Below are 10,022 nucleotides of genomic sequence, written 5' to 3' on the forward strand. Positions count from 1 at the left end.
CTGAGGGCATTTGCCCGAGGCGCAGGCATGCCCCTCGTCTTCGCCAGCACTGACTGTGAGCCGGGACCACCGGCTCCACCGGGACCACCTTTCCCCTGGGCTCGGAGGGAGGCTGTGGGCGGGAGGGGTGCGTGCGGCAGGGGAAGTTGCCAAAGAGGAGAGCATCACTTGTCACAGTGTGTGCAGGTGTCTGTGATAAATAAGCAAATCAACACTGTGGCTTTTCTTTCCCATTAGGTATTTTCGCGGCCACCTGTGTTTCAGCATGACCGGCTCCACCGGGACCACCTTTCCCCTGGGCTCGGAGGGAGGCTGTGGGCGGGAGGGGTGCGTGCGGCAGGGGAAGTTGCCAAAGAGGAGAGCATCACTTGTCACAGTGTGTGCAGGTGTCTGTGATAAATAAGCAAATCAACACTGTGGCTTTTCTTTCCCATTAGGTATTTTCGCGGCCACCTGTGTTTCAGCATGAAGCTCGGCTAGCAGCAAAATGAACTTACTGGGGGAAGGTAAGTACATATGGTTGGCAGTGCCGGAGCAGTTGATTCCCCTGTGATGCTGGGTGTGGGCTGATGAATACATCTGCGCACACCGCCACTGATGCCCCGTTAATATTGTATTGCCTTCACAAGCTGACAAGAAACGGTTTAAGCTTTGTTTATACTAATGTCCGATCAGCATGCAAAATAAGGAAGACTTTCTGCCTGTAGGACCTCTTGTGTCCTTGTTTGTCACTGCTCTGCTGTCACTTCCCCACCAGCTCCCATCCTTGCTCACGCTCTCTGCTTTTGGTACCAGCCTTGCCCTGATCGCAGTCGGGGATGGAGTCCCTGGCTGTGGGTCACAGCCCGTCCCTGTCCTGCAGTGTCCGAGCTGCACTCAGGGGCTTCAGCCCAGGGTCAGCTGCTGGCACTTTGATTTCTACTCCCCGTCACCAGCTGCAGTGGTTTTCAGTCCCTGTGATGTGATGTGCCAGAGAAGCCCCTGAGAGCTCCCTAATTCCTGCTGGAGTGGAAAGCTCTCAGAGCCAGCTTGGGCATCTGAAGGACTAGAAGGTCGTCTCTGATCAGACAGCCGTGCTGCCTAATTATGCCATGACATTTTCCACCAGATATCTGCTGTGGAGGAAATTATCCATCCCTGTTCTCTCATAGACTAATAAGCCCCATACATTTTGGGGAATTCTTAGTGGAGGATTGCACAGAACAGTTGAAAATAAGCCGGGATTGTTTGCAGTTGCTCAGCAGACCGCTGCCAAGCACACTCACGGATGCTTGTTCAGCCTGCCTGGGTACACTGGGGTAATCCCACTGGAGAAGTTTGTTCTGCTTCAGCCCTCCCGGTGCCCGTGGCTGCCGTGCAGGAAGCAGAGTGGGGCTGTTCTGCTGGTGGGAGCAGTGGCGTGCTGCAGCAGGAAGGGAGAAGCCGTGCTCCTCGATGGCAGCCGTCGACACCTGCCTCTCTGCCTTTCCTGTTGCCCCACAGCAGAGCGAGAGCTTCCCCGTGCTGGTGGCGTTGGATGGGCAGTGGTGGGGGCTGTGTGTCTGCCCTGGCCGGGGTGGCAGGGTGATCCCCAGGGACACGGCACTTTGTCCCACCAGGTGCTGCCGGAGCAGGGTCGGTACCGCGGGCTCCCAGCCAGCCTCCCGCTTTGCACAGCAAAATGAGTGAGTCCCTTTGTTCCGCTCCGGCGGCACTCGGACTGGAGCTGCTGGGAGCATCTCGGTGGGAAACGCTCACTGTAAAGCCATTTTTGCAAAGAACAGAGCACTTCTGTGCTCCCAGCCTCCTTTTTAAACTGCAGGTCTTTCCTGCTAATTAGCCTGTCTTGGTCTGCATAGCTGTAATTATTCCAGTTGGCCTTAAATCCTGACTGCTCCGGCTACAATGCATTGAAGTGGGTCTTGCAGCATTTGCAATTATTTTTAGAGTGAACATTTGAATATATTTACATGACTGAAACAGATCAAGATAGCAGGATGGAGCAGATGAGCGCTTGTCTTTTTAATGGGTCTGTCTCTGGCTTGGTGCTGCATAAATGCCAGAGCTGTTTGTTGTTCCCTCTGATTTACATCTAAACAAATGGACCAGCATTTGACCTTCTGACTTTTATATAGTATATGGGCATGCATTTGAAACTGTTTAACCTTGGTATGTTAACCAAGCAGTTGGCCACGATGTTAACAATGGTGCTAAAGAGCCGCAAAAATAATTTTGGTGGTGATGTTACTTTGCTGCTGGGATGGAAAAACGCGTGCCTGGGTGGGCAGAGAGGCGCTGCCGCTTCGTGTTGTGGTAATCCGATGGTTTGAGCAGAAGTGGATAAAAGCAGAGCGGGTGGATGGTGAGCAGCTGACTGCTTCACCAGTGCAGGTAGGTGGAGCGGGATGTCAGGGGTTGGAAGGGGAACGGAGCGAATCCTCGAGCGCCTGGCCGGTTCTGGGGCCACCTGTGCTGGCAGGTAGGGCAGGGGCAGGGACGCTGCCTGGCTCTGGGGCGGCTCTCCTGCCCGCTCTCCGCCGCAAAGGGGCTTTGCACGGGCCACTGCTAAATGTGCTCTTTCATGGAGAGAGTCGAGAGGAGAAAACGTTTTTCTGAAGCAGTTCTTTGGATTGTCAGCAAAACAAAATGCATGGACGTCCCGTTCCTTCCACTCCATTCAGCTCCTGCCCCAGCCACATAATCACAAAGAACTTGAAATCCCTGGGTGAGCCCAGGGGAGGATTGCAAAACCTGTGCTCACAAATGGAGCAGAAAGGGGGAGGGTGTGGGAAGCGGTGCCAGCATTCGCAGGAGTTTCGCAGGAGTCCCTCCCGGGTGGGCAGCAGAGCAGGGGACTTGCAGAAACTGCAGGCTTCCTGCTGGATATCCTGCAGAGACACAGAAAACCCAAAAAGCCTTAATGCCAGATGAAGCCTTCAAGGATTTTTATGTAAGGTCAGTCTCCGGAGGAAGGGCGTTTAACACTGTGTGTTGCTGTTAGCCTTCAGATGGTTTAATTTCTCAAAGTGTTCCATTCTAATGGGTAACCGCTTCTCCTGACTCAGACCCTTAAAATGTGCATGAGATGCTTTTGTTTTTCTCTTATTTCAGCTTTCCCCCCTGCCCTGTGACAGCACATTGAAACTAAAGAAAATGTAGGAAGGAGATGGGTGGCTGAGAGAAGTGAGAAGACGGTGGTGTGCTGAGCTCAGTTTTGGAAGGAAGGAGAACTGCAGGGAGGGTTTGGGCTTCATCTGGGATGGAACAGACTCTCTGTAAAGATTTTTTTAAGGACTGACTGGGTATGCGTGGCCCCTCCTCTCCGAAACGTTCCTGGAGCTTTGCTTCAGCTGTAAACCTCTGATTCTGGGTACGCAAACAGTCCAGAAATAATCTCTTTGGGTGTGCTCTGAGGCAGACTTTAATTACCTCCTGGGTAGAAGGCACCTAGCCTGGAAGTTGCTGATAAGTGAAAGAGATGACGAAAGCCTGGGATGGTGTCAGCATCCTGAAGGAGCCAGGCTGGATGCTGAGGTGCCGCCAGGCTGGATTGCGGCTCCTGCTCCTCTGACCGTGCTGTGTTTCTCTTGCAGATGCCCGTTGGGTTGAACACTTGCTAGCTGAAAGCTGAAGCGTGGTCACCAGCCTGTGTGGAGGAGAACAGGATGCGGGTCACCATGAGGAGGGTGTTGCTGGTGGTGGGCTCGGTGGTCGCCCTGATGGTGACTCTACACCTCGGCCAGCAGGTCCTGGAGTGCCAGCAGGTCCTGAGCGAGAGGAGGCACAGGCTGATGAGACCCGAGAACGAGGAGCTGGTCATGATGGACTCCAACCACATCGAGTACCGTTACAGCAAGGAGATGCCCCTGATATTCATTGGTGGGGTCCCACGGAGCGGCACGACGCTGATGAGGGCCATGCTCGATGCCCACCCTGAGGTGCGCTGTGGAGAGGAGACCCGCATCATCCCCCGCGTGCTGGCGATGCGGCAGGCCTGGTCCAAATCGGGGCGAGAGAAGATGCGCCTGGACGAAGCGGGGGTGACGGACCAAGTTTTGGACGCCGCTATGCAGGCCTTTATACTGGAAGTGATCGCCAAGCATGGCGAGCCAGCCAGGTATTTGTGTAACAAGGACCCCTTCACACTGAAGTCCTCTGTCTACCTGTCCAGGCTGTTCCCCAATTCCAAATTCCTCCTGATGGTTCGAGACGGTCGGGCTTCGGTCCACTCCATGATCACGCGGAAAGTGACAATCGCGGGCTTCGACCTGAACAGCTATCGAGACTGCCTGACCAAGTGGAACAAAGCCATCGAGGTGATGTACTCCCAGTGCTTGGAGATCGGGCGGTCCCGATGCCTGCCCGTCTACTATGAGCAGCTGGTGCTGCACCCCGAGCAGTCCATGCATGCCATCATGAAGTTCCTGGACATCTCCTGGAGCAACACGGTGCTGCACCACGAGGAGCTGATAGGGAAGCCCGGCGGGGTGTCGCTTTCCAAGTGAGTGTCTCGGCTCCTGCCCTGGCTTTTCGAGGAGCATTTTCGTTACACAAAGCAGGTCAAGGCTAAAACTGGGGGCAAAGATGCATCGCTTGTGTTTACGCATGCTTTTTCAGGGGCAGAAGTGGCAGCACGTCCAGTTTTGCTGCAATAGGTTTTGTGTTTCTGAGTAGAAGACGGCTTGAATACTATCAATCTGTTGTACCCAACAGAGCAGCTTGTCAGGCGAGGATTTTAGGAGCAGGTGACTGCTTTATTCATCTGTCTTGACAGTGCAGAAATTATTTTGGTCTCTAATTTGAAAAGAACTGCTTGCTCTGAAACGTGGGCTCTTTAATGCCTCTTTTCTCCACCCATCCTCAAATACCTCTTTACCACAATTAGTTTTGCTGCTAATGAATGGCTTTCAGCGGTGAGCAGCAATTCTTGCCAGGTTTGGTGCTGGTATTGCAGAATGAAAGAAATACCTGCTCCGTGGAGACACACCCCAGCACTCCCTCCTTGGCTGGGGTCCATCTCTGGGTGCTAGGGGGGTGCTTGCCTGCTCCCACCTTCTTCTCCTCTTTTAATGCTCTTTATTTCCTAAATGGAGGCTTAAGTCTAACTTGGCAAAATTTAGTCAGTGGTGTAAAGGAACCATACAAGCAGTCTTTGTATAAATTGCTTATGCCCAAGTGGTGAGGGCAGCTGTGGACACGCAGCTGCTCCGTTTCTCGGGGACGGACGTGGGTGTACGGCCAGGCTCCGCTTCCCTCCGCCGTGAGATGCTCTTCCAGACAAGGCTGTGCAGCATTGCCTGTGCCTTTGCAGTTGGTAAGTGGGACGTTCTCACGAGACTCAGGATCCGCAGCCTCTGTGCCCATTCATTCCCTCTTAGGACGCTGCGTCGCCTGTGCTGCGTGGGGTGTGGTTTCCTTTGGCTGGAGTCAAGCAGGCGGGGGGGGGGGCCGGCTGCGTGGGGTGTGGTTTGCCCTTAGGCGAGTCAAGCAGGCGGCTGCTCGCCCCGGGCCAGCATCCCGCCGAGCACAGGGTGCAGAGGGGGGGCTGTACCTGCGAGGGGCTCGCTCCTCGGGGTTTGGAGGGCAGGGAGCATGGCTGATGGGGAGCACGTCCCAGCACCCTTAGCCCAGGCGGACCAGGAAGGCAGCTATGGTGTAGCATAGAGAGGTGCTGGCACCTTTGATGGCTGAAGCAATGGTTTCTCCAGGGCTTTCATCACTATTTGCTCAGAGTAAATTTTGCCAAGGTTACCTAAACAGATAAGTTTTTGGATTTTCAGTGGGGTCATGTGGTGTATCTGTGCTACAGACAACACATCTTTCATTATTTTCCTGTAATAAGCAGGGGTGTCCTGGTAACACCCCGACCCCGGTGCAGGATGGATCCCCCCGTACAGGGGGACCCAACCTCTGGGGCTATGGAAACCCCTGTCAGGATCCGCAGCCCCAGAGCAGGGCTGTGAGTGGGAAGCGGCTGCCCCGGGGCTGCCCTGCAGTGCCTCGCGCCGGCTCTGCCCCAGGCGGACCCGGCAGGCGACGAGCGTTTGTGCTGCACACGTGTCTTGGGCATTGGAAGCAAAATGTTGAAGTGGCAGTGCACCTAGCTGAAGGCTCTTCTGTCTGAGCCCAGTACGTGCGTGAAATCCGACCTCAGTGTCTTGTTTTGGTTTTTTTCTTTATTATTTTTCCCCAGGATAGAAAGGTCAACAGACCAGGTTATCAAGCCGGTGAACATGGAGGCGTTATCTAAGTGGATCGGGCACATCCCGGGGGATGTGCTGCAGGACATGGCCCACATCGCACCGATGCTCGCCAGGCTCGGTTACGACCCCTACGCCAACCCACCCAACTACGGCCACCCCGACCCCTTAGTTGTAAACAACACGCACAGAGTGAGTGTCGCTGCCGTCTGCCTGGGGCGCTGCCGGGCGGTCGCGGGGAGGGAGCGCTGACGTGGGGCTGTGGGTCTCTGCAGCCACAGGGCCCTCTGGAGCAGAAGAGGCTGCTGAACCCAATCAGAAAAGAGCAGGGGAGACGCAAACGCTCTCTTCCTTTCGGGAGACTGGGAACGACAGACACGCAGTTACACTGAGATGATTTCAGAACAGATGTGTGTGGTAGATTGAGTCTGGCGTGGCTCAAACTGATGATGTTCCCCATGATTTTTGTGGTGGTATTTGTTTCTTCTGTTGCGGCAGATACTGCCCTGTCCCTCCCTGATCCAGCCCCGCTCTCAAACCCAGACGTGGGAGTTACTGGTGTGTGTGCTGATGTTATCTAGGTGCACAGCTGTAGGCACTAGACACGCCGGTCTGGCCCCAGGAGGACACGCAGACTGTGCTGTGTCCGTGTGTAGCTCACCAGCCACTCCCATGGGGAATGCAAGTGGAGGCTCATAATGCATTTGGGCAAAACCAAAAGGGGTTTTTTTTAGAATATTGACTCATGTCCCTGGAGCAGAACTGGGAGGAAGAAGCTGCAAAGCCACAGACAGCAGTTACTAAGCAGAGGGAGTTTCTCATGCTTTGAGGTGGACGGGTTCCTCCCCAACCTGAGGCTGGACTCTGCAGCCCCCTCAGCTTTGCACGTGTTCCCCGTGACGGTGCCCTTGGACGAGGTGTGCTTTGTCACACTGGTGGGAGCAGGGGAACGCCTGTGGGTGGGACCAGTCCCCGCGGTACTATGTGCAGATTGTGGGCAGGCAGGCAAGTAGCAGCACTGACCTAGAAGGTCGGAAGAGCTGGAGCTGGTCCGTGCTCTGAGTGCTCTGGTCTCTTACGGCGCCTCCTTGCTCTCTGCTTGCTGAGAGCTGTTCTAGGACACAGGTGATTTGGGTGAACATCTGCCCTGGGCAGGGTTAGGGACCCTGGGTCTCTGACATGGACCTTTCTGTACTTCCTGGGATGAATTTGGAGAACTGGCACGATGGTAAAGACTGAAATACTCTTCCGTCCCAGGCTAAGGGGGGAAGCAGAGAATTGCTTGTGTCGGTTCCCTGCCCCAGCAGGATGCTGTTCCCCGTCTTTGCTTACAGTCATGAAGGACGAAACCTCCCACTATTGCCCCAGTATAGCACCTCGATGTAGAAGAAATGCCCATCAGGGTATTTCTGCTGGTTCAGGTATGCTGGGACATAGGACGCAGTTAATGAGGTGGACTTGCCGATGTTCATAGAGCCACTGCCCCAGAAGGGTCACTCCCAATTTTCTCTTTTCCATAGGTTTTAAAGGGGGATTATAAAACGCCAGCCAATTTGAAAGGTCATCTGCAGGTAAGAGTCTGATGTCCCTTCTGAGGGCTTTGCCCCGTTTGGTTAATCCTGGGTGCCTGGTCCCTTGCTCCCTCTTATGGGCATTTGCAGGCTGGGCAGCCGACTGCGGGAAACGTCCCTGCTCTCCTGCCTCGATCCATGGGGACGATGTGCCTGTCCTTCCTGCTAGAAGTCATCACTGCTCCCACCCTCCACACTTCTGTTGTTGATGTCCTGTGTATTCTGTGCTCCTCAGACCCTGCTCATTCATCTCTCTCACCTCCTTCCTGGTCTGCTCGTGTGTATGGTTTTGTGCTGTGGAGTTCTGCGTTCACTCATCAGAAATTTTGCTCTTCATTCTCTGACTTCAAGGCGCTTCCCACCTTGCTCTCTGTTCCAAAACTCTTAAAGTTTTCGTTGCCGTGGGTCTTGCCTGCCTTAGGGAAGGGTGGCTTGTCTGATTTGCAGGTTACAGATAGGTCTTCTAGTTCTTGCACTTTGGTGATTGCGTTCAGGTGTCAAAAGTAGACTATGGGGCTCCCTCCCTAAAGAGCAGTGCTTGAAAACAATTAATAACCATCTTTTGTGATGCAGAGCAGTCCAACAGCCATTGTACATACAGACTTAAAAAAAAAAAAAAAAAAAAGACTTCTTGACTCTCCGGAAATCGCTACCTGCACAGCATGGAGATGCAGTAGGTTGGTGTTGATGTTTCAATCCAAGGTGCCAGGTCTTGCCTGCTCAACACGTGGCCTCCTAAAGAAAGCAGGGGGGATTGAGCTGCGTCGCCAGTGTCGGGCGAGAAGATGCAGAGCCCAGTCCTGGACTGAGGAAGCAGGGCTGCTGGTGAAGCGAGTGTGTGGTGGCTTTCACTGCAAGAGGTGTGGCTGGCGATTCCCAGACGGCCGCCCCGGGTGGTTCGTGTTGCGTGAAGGGTAGCGAAGCAAGAGGCTGCAGTCTCGTGGCAGCGTCTCCTGGCTGCTGGTTCTCTGCCCTCGTGCTGCTTTCTGTGTCCTAAACATTTCCTTTTCTTGCTTCTGGAAACACAGCGGGAATGTTTTGAGTTGCAGATGGTAGCTTAAAGCTGACCCTTCTGTTTCCGGGTTATTCTAGGTGACTCAGAACACATCATCGTCTCACTAGGAAAATTAATGATTTCCAGGTAAGACCTCGTACATCATTTTGGGACTCAGGCAAATCTGCCTGCATTGCTCCAGGGTTAGCATTTTGCTTGTGTAATTTCTTGTGCCTGTGGATTAGCCAGGCTGCTCCAGGCACGCTCGTTACGCAAATGATCTCCTTCACAGTTGCTCTAGGTTTTCAGAACAATACCGTTATGTGAGACGATTTGTCGGAAATTCTTTTTCTGAGCTCTGAAAACATGCTTACTTCAGCAAAATCTAAATCAGCCGCTTGGGAGAGTTATTACCGACTGTCCCTGCGGAGAGCATTGAAACGGGATGTGGAAATGTGTAGATGAGCTGAGCTGCTCCCCAGCTGTCTTCTAGGATGTGCCGTGGACCCGTGGAAGGGAAGATAAAGCAGTCACATCTGCTGTCAGTTTGAAAAAACAAAGCTGCTACCCTGGGCTTCTGCTCCAGATACAACTGTTGATATGTTAGATGTTTTTCCATCTCTCTCTTCAGCTAGCCGCCACGCTAAAACATAAAATGTCATTTTTCTTACTACAAATGACCCTTTAAAAACTAGTTTCTATGTAAAAGCAGTATATTGTGCTAAAAAAAGAAAATCAGAAGCGTTGAGTGAGAGTAGAAGTTGTGTGCCCGTCATCCTGGGAGCTGGGACTTGGTTTCTTTCCAACTGTTTTTTGTATTGCGGCTGCTTTAAAACCATTAGTCGGGCGCCTGCTGTGCCGGCGTGACTGGATCCTGCTCCTGAGTCCGTGTGTTTCTTTCTTCCAGAATGCTGCAAATGGCCTTTTGTTGTCCAACAAGGAAGAGTTTGCAATGGCACCAGTGGAAATCGGTTATCCAAGCATATTGCTTGCTAATACTATTGCCAAAATGACTGCTATACGAGGAATGTATTTGCATTTATTTGCAAAGGCCAAACGTTTTGCACGTCGGATCCCCGTCGTCTGCCTTTTCCCAACGCTCCGTGGTGAAAGCATCTGTGGAAATTCATTCTCGACGGGGGCGTCGGGAAGGGATTTTGTACGCCGTGGCCGGAGGACTCGTTAAATCGCGTTTAAATGTCTTGTAACGCTGTTCTCTAATTCGGGGGTCAGAACCCCTGGCCTTGTAGAGCCTTTGTCGTGCCAGTGACAACACCC

General features: G+C 53.2%; 2 protein-coding genes across 3 annotated transcripts in view; both read left to right on the forward strand.

Moving 5' to 3' along the window:
* The first annotated feature begins 435 nt into the window (after positions 1-435).
* On the forward strand, positions 436-10,010 carry TPST2 (tyrosylprotein sulfotransferase 2). 2 transcript variants are annotated; one of them, XM_009282810.2, is made up of 6 exons: positions 436-506; positions 3,573-4,480; positions 6,173-6,371; positions 7,700-7,750; positions 8,843-8,891; positions 9,652-10,010. In XM_009282810.2, exons 2-5 carry the CDS (start codon positions 3,645-3,647, stop codon positions 8,870-8,872), a joined length of 1,116 nt encoding a protein of 371 aa, XP_009281085.1. In that variant the 5' UTR covers positions 436-506; positions 3,573-3,644; the 3' UTR covers positions 8,873-8,891; positions 9,652-10,010. The 2 variants fall into 2 exon arrangements, with proteins under 2 accessions (XP_009281085.1, XP_009281086.1); XM_009282811.1 differs by lacking the exons at positions 7,700-7,750; positions 8,843-8,891; positions 9,652-10,010 and adding an exon at positions 7,514-7,572.
* TFIP11 (tuftelin interacting protein 11) overlaps positions 9,021-10,022 on the forward strand; it is a 10,352-nt gene continuing 9,350 nt past the window's right edge. Inside the window, exon 1 of the mRNA XM_009282828.1 lies at positions 9,021-9,067. Coding sequence (XP_009281103.1) covers positions 9,021-9,067 — 47 coding nt within the window. The remainder of the gene's footprint in view (positions 9,068-10,022) is intronic.

The sequence above is a fragment of the Aptenodytes forsteri genome, unplaced genomic scaffold, assembly GCF_000699145.1.
Source record: "Aptenodytes forsteri isolate BGI_AS27 unplaced genomic scaffold, ASM69914v1 Scaffold550, whole genome shotgun sequence".
NCBI classification, from domain to species: Eukaryota; Metazoa; Chordata; class Aves; order Sphenisciformes; family Spheniscidae; genus Aptenodytes; species Aptenodytes forsteri.

Excerpts from the sequence above, each read along its gene's own strand:
- TPST2 (XM_009282810.2), top strand. The coding sequence starts at position 3,645 with ATGCGGGTCACCATGAGGAGGGTGTTGCTGGTGGTGGGCTCGGTGGTC. Across the intron at positions 6,372-7,699 it reads TTGTAAACAACACGCACAGA|GTTTTAAAGGGGGATTATAA; the intron begins GTGAGTGTCGCT and ends TCTTTTCCATAG. Across the intron at positions 7,751-8,842 it reads ATTTGAAAGGTCATCTGCAG|GTGACTCAGAACACATCATC; the intron begins GTAAGAGTCTGA and ends GGGTTATTCTAG.